The sequence below is a fragment of the Macaca nemestrina genome, chromosome 15 (genome assembly GCF_043159975.1).
Source record: "Macaca nemestrina isolate mMacNem1 chromosome 15, mMacNem.hap1, whole genome shotgun sequence".
NCBI lineage: Eukaryota > Metazoa > Chordata > Mammalia > Primates > Cercopithecidae > Macaca > Macaca nemestrina.
The window spans coordinates 98,464,405-98,486,329 of NC_092139.1; the positions used below are offsets into that span (position 1 = coordinate 98,464,405).

At 48.1% G+C, this 21,925-nt stretch overlaps 1 protein-coding gene across 7 annotated transcripts in view; it reads left to right on the forward strand.

Moving 5' to 3' along the window:
- The window catches only part of LOC105487217 (oxysterol binding protein 2), a 222,089-nt gene that overhangs the window by 135,411 nt on the left and 64,753 nt on the right, over positions 1–21,925 (forward strand). Inside the window, exon 1 of one of the 7 annotated variants that reach the window (XM_011750596.3) lies at positions 3,213–3,306. The exons of the other annotated variants lie outside the window; for them this stretch is intronic. Within the exon in view, the coding sequence (XP_011748898.1) occupies positions 3,228–3,306 (79 nt within the window). The 5' untranslated portion in view covers positions 3,213–3,227. Of the gene's footprint in view, positions 1–3,212; positions 3,307–21,925 lie in introns of those variants that run through there. 7 annotated transcript variants of the gene reach the window in all.

Consider the following 21,925-nt stretch of genomic DNA (forward strand, 5'->3'; position numbering starts at 1 on the left):
GGTTATATGAGGGAAACTTTGTGACAGGATTCAGGGCAGTCAGTGGAGCTGTTAGAAGAATCCATCAGTCATCTTAGGCTCGGTCTCTTCGGCTTCCTTGACAAACTAATTCAACTAAGGCTTTGCAGCTAATATATTTTCTTTAAGGACAAGTTGGCACCCTTCTGGCTGCCTGTTCAGCTAGGCTGTAGATTTTTCAGTATTTCACATGAGCAGAATCTGATAGTTTTTTTTATTGTGACTTATAGTGTAAAATAATTACATAGAAAAGAGAAATAGTGTGTGTGTTTGCTTTAGTGGGACCACATGATTTTTGAAAAATATTTTTTCGTACCATTTTCCTTTTGTTCCGGGGTATGTTTTGTTCTCTTTCTTCTCAATTACCCAGCTGTAAGCCAGGCATGGCTCTGGATGAGGGTGAATAGAGCGGGGCTAAGAAAGAGGGTCAGTGACACCAGGGTTCACTAGCAGTGAGGGTGGCACGTGGCACTCAGCTCCTCTGCCCTCCTCTTCTTCAGCCTCTAGGACAGAAGGCACAGTTTTACATTAGAGAGTCCTCCAGATTTCAGATTCCACAATACTCATAATGCCTGGTTAAATACCTTGGGTTGGATTTATTCTTACACATGCAAATCCTTAAAAACAAATTGCCTGTATGTTTCTGAATGTTTCCCCAAAACATTCAAAACACTGCTCCGACTGAACACAGTGGCTCACACCCATAATCCCAGCATTTTGGGAGGCTGAGGCAGGAGGACTGCTTGAAGCTGGGAGTTCCAGCCCAGCCTAGGCAACAAAGCGAGAACTTTGTCTCTACAAAAAATAAAAATAAGTAAAAATTAGCTGGACACGGTGGTGTGTCCCAGTAGTTCCAGCTACTCAGGAGGCTGAGGCAGGAGGATTGCTTGAGCCCAGGAGTTCGAGTCTACAGTGAGCTATGATGCTGCCACTGTACTCCAGCCTGGGTGACAGAGTAAGACCCCATCTCTAAAACAATAATAATAATAATAATTTAAAAATAAAATTAAAAAGAAACCAAAACACTATTCCAGACTTCCGCATTTTTTCTCAAGAGGCCTCTGGGAGCCCAGGGAGCAGTAGTCTCTGTAAGGGATCCTGCAGAGCATGGTTCTCTGAGTGTGGCCTCCGAGATCAGCCAGACCAGGCCAGTTCCAAGCCTGGTGACCCTGGGCAAGTCACCTGACCTCAGAGCCTTAATCTCCTCATCTGTAAAAGAGGGTGTTGGTGGAATTTACCAAACAAGCCTTTTCTGTGAGAATGAAACAAGGAAATGCAGGTCAAGCATGCAGCCTGGTGTTCTCAACACTCCATCACTGCGACCATTTCCATCACGTGGTGCTCTTCATTTTGCAGCCAGAAAACCAAGGCCCAGAATGGCTAAATGCCTTCTAACCCCCCGGGCCAGTGAATCTAACTCAGTTGTTAAGGATTAATTCTCTGGGTGAAAGAAGTACTCAGTTGCTTCAAAGGCCTGGACGGGAATTATTGACCCAGCACCACCTTCCCTGAGTCTATTAGATGTTAAAACAGGAGATTTGATGTGTATTTGAAAAAGCTTTAAATTGGTGAAAATGGATTCCGTTTCAGTAAATTACATTTGATCAGTTCCTTTGCTTGAGCTACTGCAAGGTGGCACAGTTAGGTAGGGTTCTGTTGGAGACGAAACAGTGGTTAAAACTCAGTCCCAGGGCCCAGAACCTGTAGTCCAGTGGGAAAGATGAGACATAAACAGGGCAGAGTGAAGTAGGAGCCTCAGCAGAGGAGTGGGGCAGGCCCATGTGTGGAGCTGAAGACCTCTGAGCCGGAGAGTGTCAGCGTCTGACATACCGTGAGAAGGATCTCTCAGCTGTTATATTGTGCGGAGACTGTGGGGACCAGAGTGGGAGCAGGGAGACTTGCAGGGAGGCTGTGTAAGAATCCACAGGCAAGGTGAGGGCATCGTAGGTCCCGGAAACAGCATGCAGGTGGTGAGAGTCAAGGGATCCTGGCTGTATTCTACCGGTACCGCCATCATGATGTCCTGACCAACTGGATGTGGATCTAAGAGACAGAGAAGTCACAGATGACTCCAGGGTTTCTGACCTGAACGATGTCACTAGCTAAGGTGGGGAAGGTTGAGGAAGGGTGTGGTACAAATGGCAGTGGATGGGGGACGGGGGTGCGGGGATAGGGAAGCTCAGATTTGGACAGTTGAGTTTCTGACGCCCACCACACATCCTACGGAGATTTCGGTGGGCTGCCCGGCAGAGGCGGCGGGCGCTTCTTTACTGGAAATTTTGCCTGCGTGAAACTTGGCTGTATTTACCTTGTTGAGTGTTTCTGTTAACATCTGAAACTCTGGGGAAAATTGGGATTCTTTAACCTTGTAGACCTAAAAGACACAGAGGCAGTTAATTTCACTTAACACGAATTTATTAGAAACAGCTCCTTTAGAAATCAGCGCTCTCTGATCTGTAATAAACCTTGTAACTAACTTTGCCTGCTTGCTGGTTATCTGTAATAAACCTTGTACTTAACTTTGCCTGCTTACTGGTTATGCCTGTGGGCAACTGGACGGGGGAGTTGTGTTCAAAGGCCTGGGCAAATACAGATGTTATGACCAGAAGCCTGCTGTGGCAGCAGCGTTGAGGGAACCCAGCTCCCCCGGGCCCTGCCTATTGCCTTCTTCCCGCATGGTGGCCAGACACAGGTGCACCAGCCACCGCAGCGGGGTCAGAAGATGAGCAGGTCTCAGAGGTGACCCCAATTTCCTGGAATCACCGTCAGGCCCCTGGCCATCCCCATTTCCCACGTGCCCCTTAGCTCTCAAGGGCATCTTTGCCCTTTGAAATAAAGCAACGCCGAGCTTGTTGCTGCAGGGGACAGTATTAAAATGTGACATTGAAGTGGGGAGCCTGCACGGGCGTCCGCGGGGTCGCGCGCACCAGCAGGCGACGCGGGACGAGGCAGCGCTCCTGGGGCGGGAGGAAGTGGGAGGCTGCACCGCCGCTCAGGCTGGGCTCGGCTCCCGCGGCGCGGACGGGGTTAACGCGCTCGTGCACCGGGTGGCGGGCGGCAGTGGTGCATTGTGGTAGCGCGGCGCCGGGACCCACGAGTGCCCGCCGCCTCCGCCGGGCGGCCCACCGAGCTGTGCACGCGTCCGTGCAAGCCCCCGGGACCCGGCGCCATGTAGCGCCCCGCCGATCGGAGGCTGCCCCGCCGCGGGAATGAAGGGACGCGGCTGCTGGGACACGGCCTCCCTGCGCTCCTTCTGCAGCTCCGGCTGCCTGAATAAATTTAAAAAGGGTTAGTGCTTGCCGGGCTTCCACCCGGAGGGAGGCCAGGCTTCCCGCGCATGCACGCCCGGTGCCGGGCTTTGCTGAGTGATCGATCCACGCGAGCCTCTGATGTCACTCCCTCGCGGCGTGGGGAGCGCGGGGAGCCTTGGGGAACCCCTGTCCCTGCACCCCGCCGGCGTGCGCTCCCAGCTCGCTTCACGCGCGGGGCATTTTGGAGAGGGGGCTGCGGCTAGAGACTTGTCCGTCTAATTAACCTATGCAAAAAGAAAACGAAATATAATCTATATCTTTATGAAAAGAAGGGGGAGGCGGCAGTCGGTGTTCAATCCACCTATCTACCTCTTCTTCCCCAGAGTTGGCCTGGGGCCGGCATGCCCCTGGAGCCCCTGTACAGTCACTGATTTGCCCACAAGGGCCTCGTCCTGGGGCCACCAGTGGTGTCGGCTTTGCTCAGTGCATGATTCTCCTAGTGGCCGCCTGGTTTGAGCAACACCCCCTCCCCCTCCCGTGGTGATCCTGAATGACCGCCCTGGGGTGTGCAGGCTCACAAGCCCAAGGGCCCTTCCTAGCATGGGGGAAAACCTTAGCTGTCTTAAATGGAGGCCTTGCAAACTCTCTAAGCTCTTGCCTGCAATTTCTGATGCTTGAAACCTTCTTTACTGGAAATTTTGCGTCAGTGAAACTTGACTGTATTTACCTTGATGAGTGTTAACATCTGAAACTCTGGGGAAAATTAGGATTCTTTAACCTTGTAGACCTAAAAGACACAGAGGCGGTGAATTTCACTTAACACGAATTTATTAGAAACAGCTGCTTTAGAAATCAGCACTCTCTGATCTGTAATAAACCTTGTAATTAACTTTGCCTGCTTACTGGTTATGCTAATGGCTTCATAAGACCCTCAGAGGACTTCGAAGTTGCAGGCTGCACGCCTCGGCTGGGGAATCCCATCCAACCATGTGAGTTCTCTCGAAACACCATATGAGGTCTTAGGGTGTGTGCAGTTGTAAACATTTCAAATGTATTTCATTAGGAGTTGGTACTACACCTCCGTCTTAAAGGTCCTTTAAGGAAACTTGCAAGTAAATTTCGTCCAAAGTGTATGTTCTGGTTTTAGAGGATTGGTCTTAGTTTACAGTTTTTATTTTGGATATAGCGTCATTTCTAAAGCAGTCATATTCTTTACGCGAAGTTTAAGTGATGTTTCTGTTATCGGTTTGGATGGATTTATTTTGAGGGAGAATTTCGGAGTTAGTTTAAAAAAGAAAAGACATTGTTTTTCTTCTCTTAGCTCACCTAATGATTTTCTTGGTTGTCCTTGTCTGGAAGTGTTAACAAGGAGCGTTGGAGCTGATGTCTGTTAGCATTCGGCTTGGTTGTGGGGGAATGTCACCTTTGTAGGAAACCTCAGGTGTGACCAGAGTAGCTGTATCTTGAGACCAGTGATGGGGTGACCTTTTTGACGGCCAGACCCCTCCAGGCCAGCCTTCCACCTTATCCTTCTGTTGGTGTCCTGCCCTGCACAGCAAGCCTGGGGAGGAGGAGTCTCAGGAGGTTGTGTGTTGGTAGGCACTGTGCTTAGAACAGGGCCTGGAGCAGAGCTTGCTGCACCAGCAGGAGGAGGCCCAGCCGCGAGAGCCGCAGTCAAGAGCAGCCAGAACTCAGCCTCCATGTCGGAGGCCGTAGGGGTGAACAGAGAGTTTGTCCCGCAGGTGCTCTGTGTGAAAGTGGGCCTGGGGAGACCAGAAGGGTGTTTTCAAGAGAAGCTGGCAATCTGTTTTTATGAGATTTCCACATACAAACACATACGTAGCTGGGGGTTGCCAGGCCTGGTTAGGGATCAGCTTTGGGAGGTGGGAGCCACCTAGCCCCTGACATCGTTATGGGAATTGATTGGGTCCTCGTCCTCAGCATGCAAACAGGGTGAGACTGGCCTCCTGTTTTAGACATGTTGGGGGGTATTCTGGTAAGGTGTCACCGCAGACAAGTTTCCCCTGAGGAAAGGGTTCTGATGAAATTTCATCATGCACCTAAGCTCATCTTTGTGCAAGTTGAAGAGGGAGCTGGGCTTGCTGCCTGCTCTGGGATGCCAAGGGATGAGGTCCAGGTGGTGCCCATTTCAGTGGCAGGACAGGGTTTTACCTTATGGAGATGTATCACAGGGGCCTCTACTTTGGAGGTCCCGTGGTATAGCTGAGCTGTCAGGAGACCTGGCTTCTTGTCCTGACTCTGCTGCTGGGCTGTGTGTCTGTGCCTGTCTGTGAGTCTCCGTTGCCCCCACCCTTGTAAACAAGGGGAAGCATGGATTGAAAGAGGTTCCAGAAAAACAGGTCCCCACCCTGCTCCCAGGCCTAAGCATGTGAGGAGCCCTAGGGAAGCATGGGCAATGGCATGTTCAAAGCACAGCATCACTGCTTGCCTGGCCTTCAGCCAGCTTCTTACCTTTTTGAGCCTCAACTTCCTCATCTAAAAGATGGCATTAAACCTACTTACCTTGGCTGGGCACGGTGGTTCATGCCTGTAATCCCAGCATTTTGGGAGGCCGAGGTGGGTGGGTCACTTGAGGTCGGGAGTTTGAGACCAGCCTCTCCAACATGGTGAAACCCCATTTCTACTAAAAATACAAAAATTAGCCTGGCGTGGTGGCGCACACCTGTAATCCCAGCTACTCAGGAGGCAAACACAAACAAAAAACCTTATTTATTTATTTATTTTTTTTTTTTTGAGACGGAGTCTCACGCTGTTGCCCAGGCTGGAGTGCAGTGGCACGATCTCGGCTCACTGCAAGCTCCGCCTCCTGGGTTCACGCCATTCTCCTGCCTCAGCCTCCTGAGTAGCTAGGACTACAGGCGCCCGCCACCGTGCCCGGCTAATTTTTTGTATTTTTAGTAGAGACGGGGTTTCACTGTGGTCTCGATCTCCTGACCTTGTGATCCGCCCGCCTCGGCCTCCCAAAGTGCTGGGATTACAGGCTTGAGCCACCGCGCCCGGCCCAAAAAACCTTACTTACCTGGCAAGATTGCTGGGAAGTTGAAATGAGATACTATGCATCTGTGCCTACCAGTCTGTCAATCACCTATGTGTTTGTGTCTCTGTGTGCTTCGAACAGAGCCTGGTGGGCCACAAAAGGGGGAAGCACCCACTTGGGGTCTCTTGTAAGTGCTGACTACAGCCCTTGGCCATTCTCCCCTTTGCCTTTGTATGTGTGCACTTATGTGTGTATGCACATGTGCAGATCTGTGTTGGACTCGTGGATCTTTTCTGGTTGGAACATAAATCACTAAGAGCAGAACATATGAACCCCATGCCCTGGCATGGTGGGCTCACCAGAGGTCAGAGTCTGGTGGCCTTGGGCAGGCCCTGACCATAGTACTGCCAAGGTCATCACTTTCTCATCTGCAGCCTCAAAGCACCCCTGCTTGCCCAGGAGCCAGCCTTCATACTGAGCCCAGCTCTGATTTGCCCAGTGGAGAGAGCTGAGCTGAACTTCCAGCTGACTGGGTGATGTGTCACAGAAACAGGAGGGGATCAGGGCGATGGCAACCAACACGGGCCACCAGGGGGACATACCAGGTCAGGCGGTTAGGTTCTTTGCACAGACCCCCAGAAAACTTGGTGGCAAGGGTGCGCCAGCCTCTCTGAGTGGCTGTGATGTGAGCACCAGGTCCTGGAATGTTCTGAGGGGTTATTGTTTTTGATGACGTGTTTGCATCTTTAAAGGCCAGGACAGAGAAGGAGCCTCTTGGAACATCAGCTGGGAATTGATGGAGGATACGGGGTCCTTCAAAAATTCACAAATGGGGACTTTTAGGGGACAGCTTGCCAAAGTGCACTCTCTATATTTGGCATCTGCTGAGGTTCCTAGGAGGGAGGACTAAGGCCTGAAGCAAGGGATTGGCTCTGTGCTCTAATCTCTTCCCTGCACCTGCAGAATGTCCCAGGGATTCACATTTGCCACTCCTCAGGCCTGGTCTCATAGCATGCCCAGTCCACCCTCACTCGGCCTACTTGGCCCAATCTCCCTGCCCCTCCCTCATAATAAATACATCCTTGCAGGCGCAATGCCCATTCTAGTTCCTCCTGAAGCTTCCCCCGACCTCCCAAGGCTGGAGGTGCCCCCTCCTTCAGACCTCTCATGGGCCCCTTCTGTAGCAGGACTGGGTTGTTTGATGCAAGTCTCACCCTCCTTGAGGCTGTAGGCTCCCAGACATGGAGGCTGGGTTTCATCTGTGTCTTAATGCCACCCTCTCCCCTCTAGCACTCAGCACTTTTGTCTAACTGGTGTTTGGAACCAGCCCACCACCCGGAAGTGAACGAAGGGAAGGGCCATCTGAGGCCAGGGGACAAGGAGCATCCTCTCTGGTTGGGGGCCTCAGCTTCCTGTTCTTCCTCTGGGGCATTTCCCTGGTGCACTGGGACTTCCCTGACTCAGGCTGGAGTCTTTCCTGCCCCCACCCTTTCCCTTCTGGTCCCACTGTGAACCTCTGGAATAACCAGGGAAGCTCAGGGAGGGCAGTGGGGCTCTTAGGTGAACCTGGGGTGGGGGGATCCTGGAGAGCTTCCTGGAGGAGGTGACACCCAGTTGGGTATCAGAGGATGAGTAAGAGGTAGGCGGGTGAGGATGCGGATGCTCAGTTAGGCTTCAGCGAGGTGTCAGGACCTCATGATGGGTGAGATATAGGAAGGGGACTTACCAGTGGGCTACATCAGAAAGGACAGATGGGCAAGAAAGGATGTGAAGTGAGTGGTGAGAGCACAGCTCTGCCGGCTCTGGAGGTGGCGTGTGGCTTGTGGAAAGGAGGCCTCATGGTAGTGCTGACCCCATTTATGTCTTCCCACACCGAGTTGTCACTGTTATTTGGTGTGACTCACTGTGAAGCGGTACCTTCTGTCATGAAGACCTAACATGGCAGAGCCTCTGGCCGCTTGCTTTTGGCCTAAGGTGGTGAGAATTCTACTTGGTATCTTAAACTGATGGCAGTAATACATATGGAAGCCCCTGCCCATCCTGGCACATGGTGGCTGCTCATTATTCTTAGTATCTTTTCCATCTCCTCCAGTATAAGTCCGGCTCTTTATAGGCATGCACATTATTTTACAAGCAGACCTGTTGGGGAAGTGACGTTTTACTGCCTTAATTTGCACAGAGGCCAAGAACGGTTTCAAGGAGTCAACCTGTCAAGGCAACCATGGGCCCGTGGGCATGGGACAAGTCCAGTCCTTGGAGCCAAATGAGACCTAGGGGAGATATGGAAGAAATCACCTCAGCTCCCTCATCGGGGGGTGACGCTCCTCTGCAACTTGAAATGAGGGAAAAGTGGGAAGCCTGTGGCCCACGGAAGGGTGCTCAATCAATGGTAGCAAGGAAGATGATCATTGGCCATATCATTGTACAGATGGGGAAACTGAGGCTCAAGGAGGAGAGATGACTTTTTCAAGATCACACAGGCAGGAGTGGGGCCAGAGCCTGCACACCCAGCATTTAACCACGTGTTGGTTGAATGGTGGTCAAGGGGAAGGCTATGGCCTGGGGGCTCACTGAACTCTCGAGGGGCCTGGCCCAAGGGAAGGCCACAGTGGGTGGGGCTGGGGACTCACTTTCTGGGGCAGAACCTCAGAGCCTGGGGAGTACAGAGAGGTGATCTGGGGGGATTCCTTGTCATTAGAAGGAGGCTCAATGCCAGAGGGGGGTCTTGAACGTTTCAACGCTTTTGAGGCAGAGTGAAGAACAGCCAATGGTAAGAGAAGATGAATTTGTCTTTTCTGTTAGGCAGAAAAGCTGGCCAACAGCGTCTTGTCAGTCACTCACTCTGTCCGAGCAGCTGCGTAGGGCACAGTGTCCACAGCCAGGTGACAGGCACCCAGCCCAGAGGGGCTGGGAGTAGCAGAGCCCAGCTCGCCTCATCCCCAGGCCAGCATCCCTCTGACCCTGCACGCTGATCCCTTCCCATGAAGGAGGAGAGGACTGGCATGGCCCTGGCTGGCCACACTCAGAGTCCAGGAGGTGCTGGCCATGCCAAGTAGAGAAGATTTGAGAATATGCACAGAGCTTGAGGCATGCAGGAGTCCATGAGCTCTGAGGAAAGGCACTGCGAGTGGGCAGGGATCCCAGCAGAGGGCCCGACATGGGCAGGCAGCTAAGGGGTGGATTGGGGGCACTGTATGTAAGGGTGTCCCGGGGGGGGAGCAGCATGTTGGAGGTGCCAGGAGGGCAGCACGCCTGTGTGCATGTGAGTTTCACTGTGTGAGGGGCAGGCCTACAGGTAGGGAGGGCGAGAGCTCAAGGAAGGAGGGGAGGAGACGGAGAGGTGGGCAGAGCAGGCTTCCCCCAGTGCTTTTATTGGCTATGCAGAAACCCCCGTCAGCAAACAGGCTTCATGCCAACCCTGAGCCCCTGGGTAGCGAGGGGGCAATTGTGCTGGACTGGAAGGGCCTGGAGAGGAAAGAGGGTCATGATGGTGGAGTGCAGCAGAGAAGAGGGGACCCTCCTGGGCCAAGCACCAGCCCTGTGCGCTTGTGGCTGTTCACTGTGCCACAGCACGCCCAGTGACAGTGAGGAAGGTATTGAAAGTGTGGGGGCGATGGGGCTGGGACAGGCCCAGGATCCCCCAGCCAGGCAGTCAAGGTTCTTTGCCACTGGTGGCCCCAAGAAGCCTGGAGAACATAGCGTGCTCTCCAGGGAGCTGGTTCAATTGGCAGTCTCAGGTTGGCGTGCAGGGCTGCTGTGGGCTCACTTGGCACCTTGCACAGATTAGAAAGGACGCCTCTTCCTCAAGACCCTTTACTCCTACTTATTGTTTGTTTGTTTGTTTATTGAGACGGAGTATTGCTCTGGAGGCTCCCAGGCTGCAGTGCCCTGGTGTAATCTCAGTTCACTGCAACCTCTGCCTCCCAGGTTCAAGCGATTCTCCTGCCTCAGCCTCCCAAGTAGCTGGGATTACAGGTGCCTGCCACCACGCCTGGCTAATTTTTGTATTTTTAGTAGAGATGGGGTTTCCCCATGTTGGCCAGGCTGGTCTTGAACTCCTACCTCAAATTATCTACTCGCCAAAGTTCTGGGATTACAGGCATGAGCCAAATCTCCCAAAGTGCTGGGATTATAGGCGTGAGCCACCATGCTGGTCCCGTACCTCTACTTATTTTTAAACTGTTGTAATATACTGATTTGTCAGAACAAGACTCTTCCATTTGCTGGATTTGCATTGTAATAAAAATAAATCTATAGTGTCTGTTGTGATTGGCATTCCCTAGGGCTGTGCAATGTACAACCTGCTCAACCATATGCAACAGCCCTGTTTAAAAAAGCATTTATTAGGAATAATATTCGACTGGTTCTGAAGGTAGCACAATTACCTCTGTTGCCTCTGGGCAAAGAGAAAGAGGGCTGCCTAGGTGCTAGGCTAAGACAGGTGACCCGACAGGGGCCAAAGTGGGAGCAGGGCTTGGGAGACTAAGTGAAAAGGTCTCAAGGCGGCTAGTGAAACGGGGAGAGGGGCCTGAGTCTGGCTGCGTGGGGTTGGGCTGGAGCTGGGACTGGGGGGTTTGCTGGATGGGCATCTTCCTGTGACCTCATCAGGGAGTGTTCTGCAGGGCACAACCCTGCCCACTGCAGATTCATTCTCCTGGCACCTGGTTTTCCTGTAAAGTGCCAGTCAGCTCAAACCAGCAGCAGCATCTGATGAAATAGATGAGCAATATGAATAAAGATGAAGTTATGGGCTTTGGGCTGCCAAAGATAAATTTCCTTTTATGTCCTGTTTCCCTGTGACGTGTGTGTTGAGTAATGATTCCTGACGCACATCTTCAGAAATAGTAGCTGCTCACACTGGGTGGTGTGTCAAGGCGGAAGGAGGCCACCCAGACTTGGGGAAAGGAACCCCACCTGGACAGCGCCCTGGGGCTGCCTGCCGCGTCCTGGCCTGGCATGTCCATCAGCCTTTCTGCCATAGGTGAGGCTGGGTAGAGGACAAGTGTCTTTCCTGGTCGGGCCCACTGGGTGCATCCCTCCACCGGGGATATTTTTACATTAGAAGCAGCATAGTTTATATGGGACGGGGCCCCTGGAATGTGACTCTTAGTTCATTAACCATTTGGTAACTGCTCATCTGCCTGGCAAAATCCCTTCTCCAATCCCACTCCCCTCCGGTCCCCCAGCACACATGCTTTGTTTTTGGCCAGACTTTCTGAGATTCAGCAGGACCAATCCCCTGTGCCCTGGGCATTCATTATTTTTAAGGGTTATTTACTGTTAGACAACAATTCCAGATGTTCAAGAGCATGGTGTTTCCATAACGCCATTATCCCTTTGCCACTGTTTTTAGGTCTCTATTTTTGGTCAATGTTTTTCCTTTTTACAAACATCCTTTTAATATCATTGAGATCCAAAAAAAATGCCATTTTCACATGGCTGTACATCATAAGCACTGTCCCACGTTATCGCAGGCTTCGTGTTCATTGGAAGGCTGCGGAATGCCTTTTCCTTCTGTTAGACATTTAGGTTCTTCCCAGATCATCACTGTAGCCAACTGCTGCCTGAGCATCTTTGGCATGTAAAGTTTTTCCTTTGTGTTTCTTTCCTGGACACGTTCCCAAGAATGCGATTGCTGAGTCAAAGGGTGTAAATGCTTTCCTCTGGCAGCCCCATCACCCTTGGCAAGAGCATTCTGGTTCATGATGCTTGGGGTGGGTATAGACAACGCCTTGCTGTAAGCTTCCCTACATTAGACTTCCATCATTCTGAGAGATTATTCTTTGGCCAGTATAATGTGCCTTGTTAGTGTTTTCACTTGCAATTGACTAACCAGAAAGCATGAAGTGTCCTCACTAGTTCAGTTATTATTTGTTGTTGCCCTTTGATGGCTTGTCAGCTGCACTGTCTCCTGCCATTGTGTGGAAAACCAAAGGAAAGCATTCTAAATGGAGTTGGTTTATGTTGTGCGTGGCTGGAACCCAAGCCAGACAGGACTTCTTGGGACCCTGGCACCGATCCACTGTCCTTGGTGGTTGGGGTTCGGAGAAGTGGTCCCTGGAACTACCATCCTTTAGCAGAACCTGCTTCTTGACTTGTAGGGCCAAGTGCAAAATGAAAATACAGGGCCCTTTGCAAAAATTATTAAGAATTTCAAGACAGCAATAGCTGAGAATTAAACCAAGGGTGGGGCCCTTCTGAATTGGGGCCGTAATGCTGGCACTGCCCCTGTTCTCTGGAGTTATCTAGTGGGAAGCAGCTCACTTGACTGTACTGAATCCACTCCTTAACTTTCCCAAGAGACACTCCAGATGCAGAGGTCCCAATCCAAGCATGAGTGAGAGTCTGATGGGAGGCCACTTATGCCCACCAGCAGCCCCCATCCTGCTGCTCTGATCAGCACTCAAAGTCAGCACCACAGGAGAACCTGTTAATCACCCTCTTGGATCTCCTCAGCCCAAAGTTAATTGCCTTCTCCCATGGCCTTTTCTGTGCCTGCTTTGACCTCACCCTGACCCCTGGTAGCTCTTTCTGGTGATGATCTGACCTTTCTTCTGCTCCTCTTTGCCTGCTTTGGCCAAGCAGAACAAGTGACCAGGAAGTATCTCACTGTCCTGGGACATTCTGGGCACTTTTTCCAGTATGAGCATTCATCTTTGTTGTGCCTACTTCACTCCCACCATCCCCCTCTGCCCTTCTGCCCTTGCCCACTTCTTACCAGCTCAGGGCTGGGAGGAGCTGCTGCTTGTATTGTGCGAAGCAGGTAATTCAAGTGGCTGCAGATAGCTGCTCGCAGTTGGAATCATTGTTTGGACTTGCTCTTAATTGGAAATACCAGGTTCTTTCTGTGATCACGGTCACTGGGCTCCTTGTAGACAGCAGAGTTTCCTTGCGGGGTGTTAACTTCTCAGGGGCCTCCGAAACCTGCTGGCATTCTCAGTGGACTAGATGGATTTCCATAGAAGGAAGGGGAGGTGACCCCGGTCTCAGGGCTGGGCAGTGGCACACTGCAGGGGAGCTGGGGCTGAGTGCCCAGCCAGGCGCAGCAGCAGAAGCTGCATTCCAGGAGTGTCTCCCTGTGAATTGCATGGAGTTTAGAGTTTTTAAAATGGCCCTTGGCTTGATTTAGCTCTTACTCTCGTGGGAAATGTGGCCATATATACTTGTGTTCTTGTTCCACATTTTTCAAAGTTTGAATCAGAAAGGTGTCAATGCGCGAGTTCTCACACTGAGTTGAGAAGGATTCAGTCACCCATATGAAAGAATGTTATAGCCATAGAATCCTAGACTGTTACCATCAGATGGGTTCTTACAGATGATTTACCAAACCCCTGTGGTACAGACAAGGAAACTGAGGCCTAGAAACACACAACTGTACAGCTAGGAAGGCATGGAGCCAGCCCTCCGCTGTCAGAGATAGAGATTAGAGGACATGATCCCAAATCATCACCGTTTGGCTGTTAACATAATTCATGACATTTTTTTTTCCCGGTTACCAAGATAGTTCATGCTCATTGTAGAAAATCCAATAGGAGAAAAAAGCATCTAAAAGAAAATTAAAAATGTGTAATTCTGTTGCAGAGATAACCACAAATAATACTAGCTACTTACTGTGCATGGAAAGCCTGGGCCATACACCTACATGTGTGATTGAGCTCTGCTTGTCCCTTGACCTGTCACCCTGAGCCTCAGCTGGTTTGAGGTCCCTCCCTTGATTTTGTACGTGTGGGAGCTGAGATATGGAGACAGAATTTGCCTTATCACACAGCCATAGTAAAGGGACTCAGAGCCAGCCGCTAGTCTCACCATATACCAGAACCAGGATTTAATAGCATTTTAAATTGTGCTGAGAATTGAAAACAGTATCTCATTGTTTAATGGGTGTATCTTTGCTTTCTGCTGGGTTTGAATTTTTTTCTTCTAGTATATTAGCCTCTTGCAGGTCTGTGACTTCTTCGTCATGTGCTAGTTTTGTCTAGCGTTGCACCTAAACCACAGTGATATTATTATTGTAGTTGGAAAGTATGTTTTCTATAGAAGATCTTCTCTTATCAGTGTTTTTTTTTTTTTTTTTTACCAACACTTTGTTATACAAAATTTCAAACAGAGAAGAGTTGCAAGAACTGTATAATCAACACTTGTATACCCACCACATAGATTCTACCAATAACATTTTACTATATGTACTTGATCACCACTTATCCTTCCATAAATCCCTCTATTTAACCATCAGTCCTTTTTTTTTTTTTTTTTTTTTTTTTTTTTTGAGATAGCATCTTGCTGTGTCGCCCAGGCTGGGTTGCAGTGGTGTGATCATAACTCACTGCAGCCTCAAACTTCTAGGCTCAGGTGATCCTACCACTTCAGCGTTTCAACTTCATTCATTTTTATCGCCATATAGTATTCCAGTATGGGAATATAGAACATTTATCCACTCATCAGTTGATGGACATTTAGGTTATTTCTACTTTGGGGCTATTATAAATAATTCTGCTATGAGCACTTGTGTATAAACTTTTGTGTGGATGTATGTTTTCTTCACTCTTGGTTATATATCAAGGAGTGGGATTGCTGGGTAATACGGTTTAACTTTTGAGAAACTGCTCAACTGTTTTTTATAGTGACTGCACCATTTTACATTACCACAAGGAATGTGTTAGGGTTCTAGTTTCTCTAAATCCTTGCTCTAACACATGCTATTTTCTGGGTTTTGTTTGTTTTTTAATCATTGTCATCCTGGTGGGTGTGAAGTAATATTTCATGGTGGTTTTGTTTTGATTTTTCTAATAACTAATAATGTTGAGCATCTTTTCATGCGCTTACTGGCCATTTCTATATTTTCTTTGAAGAAATGCCTATTTAAATCCTTTGCCTATTATCTATTTGGGTTTTTTATTATTATATGAGTTATTTATATATTCTGGACACAAGTCCCTTATCAGATACATGATTCAGAAATATTTTCTCCTATGGATTGTCTTTTCTTTTCTTTTTTTTTCTTTTTTTTTTTTTTTTTTGAGACGGAGTCTCGCTCTGTCGCCCAGGCTGGAGTGCAGTGGCCGGATCTCAGCTCACTGCAAGCTCCGCCTCCCGGGTTCACGCCATTCTCCTGCCTCAGCCTCCCGAGTAGCTGGGACTACAGGCGCCCACAACCGCGCCCGGCTAATTTTTTTTTTTGTATTTTTAGTAGAGACGGGGTTTCACCGTGGTCTCGATCTCCTGACCTTGTGATCCGCCCGCCTCGGCCTCCCAAAGTGCTGGGATTACAGGCGTGAGCCACCGCGCCCGGCCGTCTTTTTTTTCCTTTTTTGAGATGGAGTCTCGCTTGGTTGCCCAGGCTGGAGTGCAGTGGTGCGATCTCTGCTCACTGCAACCTCCGCCTCCTGGGTTCAAGTGATTCTCATGCCTCAGTCTCCTGAGCAGCTGAGATTGCAGGCATGCGCCACCACACCTGGCTAATTTTTGTATTTTTAGTAGAAACAGGGTTTCACCATGTTGGTCAGGCTGGTCTTGAACTCCTGACCTCAGGTGATTTGCCTGCCTCAGCCTCCCAAAGTGCTGGGATTATACCGTGCCTGGCCTTTCATTCTTGATAGTCTCATTTGCAGCACAAAAAAATTTAATTTTGATGTCTAACTTATCTTTTTTTTTGTCATCTCCTTTTGTAATATCTAAGAAACCATTGTCTAATCCAAATTCAAGAAGATTTACTTCTGGGTTTTCTTCTAGGAATTTTATAGTTTTAGTTCTTGCATTTAGATCTATGATTCATTTTAATTTTTTAATATAGGGTAAGGTTGGCATCCAGCTTCATTCTTTTGCATGCTATCCCAATGCCATTTATTGAGAATACTTTTCTCTCCCCATTTAATTATCTTAGCACCCATGTTGAAAATCAACCGTAAATGTAAGGGTTAATTTCTGGATTTCCAGTTCTATTCCAGTGATCTATGTGTCTATCCTTGTGCCATCACCACACTTTCAAAAGACACTCAATTTGAATGTAGTTGAATTTATCAGTTTTTATAGATAGGACCTTTTATATTTCTGCCTGGAGACCACATTGGTATTTTCTAATATTTTCTCCTGAAAAGTTTTCAAGTTTCACACTGAAGTCCTTAATGTATCCGGAATTGATTTCTGTATACATATGTAAATGATATGAAATATGTAGTTAATCTTTTTCTTTCTTTCTTTTTTATTTAAGATACAAAGTCTCATTTTGTTGCCTGGAGTACAGTGGCATGATCATGGCTCACTACAGCCTCGACCTCCCCATCTCAAGCAATCCTCCCACCTCAGCCTCCCAAGTAGCTGGGACTACAGGCATGTGCCACCACACCTAGCTAATTTTTTTTTTTTTCTGTAAAGATGGGGTTTCGCTATGTTGCCCAGGATGGTTTTGAACTCTTGGCCTCAAGTGATCCTCCTGCCTTGGCCTTACAAATGCTGGGATTACAGGCGTGAGCCACCACGCCCAGCCATTAATTTTATTTTTCTGATGTAGTCAACGAAGTATCTCAGTGCTATTTATTGAGCAGCTTCTCTTTTCCCCTCTGATCCACTCTAACACTTATGACAACTGTCAGAGTTCTACATACGTTTGGGTCTGTTTGGGGTGCTCTCTCTCATTTCACAGAACATTTTCTTCCCCCTGCTCTAGTACCACAGTGGCTTAAGTACTTTACAATATAGTTTGATATCTTGTAATTCAAGTCCCCCTGCTCGCTTATCAGGGTGCTGTTATTCTTGTTTTAGAAATGGGAAAACAGGCTAGAGAGGTTACGTCCCAGGCCATGACGGTAATGACTGGCAGAGCCAGGCTTGTTTGAACTTGGGCAGGCCGACTTGCAGGCTATACCCTTAGCCTCTGAATTCTGCTTCCCTTAATGGCAAGCACATACAAAGCTATTTGTTGTTGGTTCACATTTGTTCTACTGGCCAACAGCTGAAGACCTTTCTTCTTTTCTTTTCTTTGCCTGACAAAAGGAAGACAAATTTTCATTGTAACCCCCTGAATATAATGCTTAACCTTCTGCTGCTGCCAAACCGATATTTCAGGGAAAGTATTTCAAAGGTATTTACCACTAAGTTTGTCTTTGGGGCAACCTTTCAGGCAAAGGTGCTGATGCAGGTGTGGTTCAGTGAAGAGCTGGTGGAGCAAGTGGGACGCAGCAGGGCAGGTAGCCCCAGGGTCAGCAGACACAGCAGGCAATTGGGACAGGAGAGACTCCAGAAGCTCCAAGAGGTGATAATCACTGGAGTTCTGGTTGATGTTGGCCAGAAAGAAGGAGACTTGGGGACTTAGCGGCCTTTAGGGACTGCCACCTGTGTCCCCAGTGCCTTATGTAGTAGCTGGCACATGACAGGTTCTCAGTCAACTCTTGTTAAGTGGGTGAATGTGATTAAAGAACCAATTTAACAGATCAAAGATGATAAACTGGGCCAGGCATGGTGGCTCACGCCCATAATCCCAGCACTTTGGGAGGCCAAGGTGGGCAGATCAACTGAGGTCAGGGGTTCGAGACCAGCCTGACCAACATGGAGAAAACCCATCTCTACTAAAAATACAAAAGAATTAGTTGGGCATGGTGCCATGTGCCTGTAATCTCAGCCACTTGGGAGGCTGAGGCAGGAGAATCGCTTGAACCTGGGAGGCAGAGGTTGCAGTGAGCCAAGATCACACCACTGCACTCCAGCCTGGGCAACAAGAGTGAAAATTCCATCTCAAAAAAAAAAAAAAAGATGCTAAATTGCATTGTGTCTGCTGTCATCAGTCAGTATTTAGCAGTGCGCCGTGTGCTGGGGACCAGGAGATAAGTTCTCAGCCAAGTGCTAGTGTAAGTAGTTTGCCCTTGGCCGGGCACAGTGGCTCACACCTGTAATCCCAGCACTTTGGGAGGCCAAGGCAGGCAGATCACTTGAGTTTAGGAGTTCGATATTAGCCTAGCCATCATGGTGAAACCCCATCTCTACAACAAAAATACAAAAATTAGCCAGGCATGGTGGCATGTCCCTGTAATCCCAGCTACTAGGGAGGCTGAGGCAGGAGAATCACTTAAAACTGGGAGGCAGAGGTTGCAGTGAGCCAAGATCATGCCACTGCACTCCAGCCTGGACAACAGAGTGAGATTCTGTCTCCAAAAAAAGAAAAAGAAAAAGTTTGCCCTTAATTCTAATGGACCTTGGCTTCCTTATCTGTTCCACTGGGGGTAGAGAAGTGGTTATGTGTACCCAGGCGGTGATGCAGAAGCATGGAAAACCACTGAGACCCCTTTTGCTGGGGTCCTCCTTGTCCCCATGAGGAGGTGGGCCATTCTACCCAGCAGTGCTGTGTGCTGGTTTGTAGGTAGCTTGTGGCTTCCAAGAGTCTGCACTGTGTGAAGAAGAAACTATTGCAGAAAAAAAATGTCTCTACTTTTCTCTTGGTGCCTAGCTCAGAAAGAATGGAATCCCTTGTCATTCCAAATGGCATTTCCTAGAATCTGGGTCACCCTGCAACTCCCTGAGCATGTGTGGCTCTGAGCCCTGCCCTCGTTTGCCAGCTGCTGAGGCTGCGATTGTGATACGGTTCTAGGCAGGTTCAGGGTGAGCAAAGCCCAGGTGTGACAGGGTGATGTGAGCCACAGGAGGAGTCAGGACCTAAGGCCGGGCTAAATCTTGATGCCAGCATTGTCTTGGTTGCTTCCTTTGCAGCCCTCAAGACTCTGCTTCTCACACATTGGTTGGGCATGTGAACCCTCTTTAGAATAATGTAGGTCTTCATTTTTCCAAGCTCACATGTACTTTTTGTGAAAGAGCATCATCGTTATTTTTAGTGAATGCTTTGTATGTGCCAAAAACTATGCTGTACTTTTTATGTACATTGTCAAATTTAATTTCAGCCCCTGAGGTACATATTTTTTCTGTTCTGATTTTAGAGAGGAAGAAACTAGACGCAGTGAGATTAAGTCATTTGGTAAAGATAGCAGAACTGTGAGATTCAGCAAGCCAGAGCTCACCCTCTTAGGATCTAGACCCTGTCAGGATCCCTCGTGTGGCCGCAAGCTGTCCAATTTAGAGGGTCCCAGCAGCAGCCTCATGCAGATCTCGAGCATGCAGCTGTGGCATGAAAGGGACTGGAAGGTTAAATGTGCTTCTCTTCCGACTTGTGTGTCAGTGTTTGGAGTCCCTGGGGATGTGATTGCATAATACTGTTAATTCCCTGAGGATAAGAACCAGGTCTGATTCATATCTATGAAATAATTGGAAAAATATAGGAAAATATGAGGAAATAAAAGTATATAAACCCACAAAACAAATACTTTAATGTACTTTTGTGTATTTCTTTTTCTTACATTATTCCATTGGCTGGAACCTCCTGGGGGAGAACATTCAGTCTTTCACCATTAAGTACCATGTGCACTGTACGTTTTTTACAGATCCCTTATCAAGTTGAGGAAGTTCCCTTTTATTCCTAGTTTTCTGAGAGATTTTATGATGATGTTTAATTTTGCCCAGTGCTTTTTTCTGTGCCTGTTAAAATTATTATCACTTGGATTTTTTTTCTTTAGTCTGTTAATATAGTGAGTTACTTTGATTTTTATATTTTGGTCCCATCCTCAAGGTTTTTTCTGATTCACTAGCTCTGGAATAGAAGATTGGCATTTCTAACAAGATCCCAGATGATGCTGGTCTAGTGATTACAATTTGAGAACTACTTCATTAAAGAGATGGGAGAGAGATGGGGTGGGGAGCGGCAAAAGCTCAGTTAGCAGCTTGAGTTCAGACTTAGCTCTGTCTGTTACCAGATGTGTGCGTGTAACATAGCCTCGCCAAACCTATGTCTTATCTGTAAAATGGGATTGATAATAAGGCAAGAAGTGAAAGAGTTGATATGGGGAAATAACTCAGAATAGTGTCTGGCACAAAGTAAATGCTTAATAAATCTTACCTATTTGTTCCTTTCTGTATGGTGGGTGGGAGGACTTAATGAGATAATGTAAAACCCTGGCACGTACAAAATGCTTCTTACGTGCTAGTTTTAGGTTTTTTTTTTTTTTTTTTTTATACAGCTTTCTTGAGATGTAATTCACACACCACATAATCCATTTAAAGTGTACAATGTGGGTTGGGCGAGGTGACTCACGCCTGTAATCTCAGGACTTTGGGAGGCCCAGGCAGTGGATCACTTGAGGTCAGGAGTTTAAGACCAGCCTGGCCAACGTGGTGAAACCCCATCTCTACTAAAAATACAAAAATTAGCCAGGTGTGATGGCGGGCACCTGTAACCCCAGCTACTTGGGGGTCTGAGGAATGAGAATCGCTTGAACCCAGGAGGCGGAGGCCGCAGTGAGCCGAGATCACATCACTGTACTCCAGCCTAGGTGACAGAGTGAGACTCTCTCTCAAAAAAATAAAAACAAACCCAAAAAATAAATTAAAAATGTACAATGTCTTTTACTGTATTTACAAGGCTAGGCAAACCATCATTACACTCAATTTTAGAACATTTTTATCCCTCCTGAAAGAAACTTAATACCCATTAGCAGTCAATCCCCATTTCTCCTGACCCCTCAACCCTAAGTAACTGCTGGTCTACTTTCTGTCTCTCTAGGTTTGCCTACTTTGGACATGTCATACAAATGAAAACACATAATGTACAACCTTTGTGACTGGCTTCTTTCAATCAGCATAATGTTTGCAGAGCTTATGCGTGTTGCTACATGTATCAGTACTTCTCTCCTTTGTACCTTTGAGTAAGATTCTATTGCGTAGATACAGGCATACCTCAGAGATACTGCAGATTCAGTTCCAGATAAAGCAACTAAAGCAATAAGCGCATCACATGAATTTTTTGGTTTCCTGATGCATATTAACGTTATGTTTATATTGTAGTCTAGAAAGTGAGCAATAGCATTATGTCTAAAAAACAATGTATATACCTTCATTTAGACCTGGCATGGTGGCTCACACCTCTCATTGCAGTGGTTCGGGAGGCTGAGGCAGAAGGACCAGGCGACATAGTGAGACCTTGCCTCTACCAAAAAAATAAAAAATAAAAAATAACTGAGAGTTGTGGCATGCACCTGTAATCCTGACTACTTGGGATCACGCCACTGCATTCCAGCCTGGGTAATAGAGTGAGACCCTATCTCAAACAATTTTTTTTTTTTTTTTTTGAGACAGGGTCTTACTCTGTCACCCGGGCTGGAGTGCAGTGGAGAGATCACAGCTCAATGGAGCCTTCCCCTCCCTGGGCTCAGGTGATCTTCCTACGTCAACCTCCCGAGTAGCTGGGACCACAGATGTGCACCAACATGCCCAGCTTACTTTTGTATTTTTTGTAGAGACAGAGTTTCACCGTGTCATCCAGGCTGGTCTCGAACTCCTGAAGTGGGAGTATCTCTTGAGCTCAGGAGTTTGAGGCTTCAGTGAACTATGAATGCAGCCAACTATGAACTATGCAATGAACCATTGCACTTCAGTCTAAAAAACAAACAAACAAAAAAAAAAACAAAAAAAAAACCTTTATTGCTAAAAACTTAATCATCTGAGCCTTCAGCCAGTTTTTTTTCTTGGTGGAGGACCTTGCCTTTATGTTGATGGCGGAGACTGATGAGCGTGATGATTGCTGAAGATTGGGGTGGTTGCGGCAATTTCTGAAAATAAGACAACA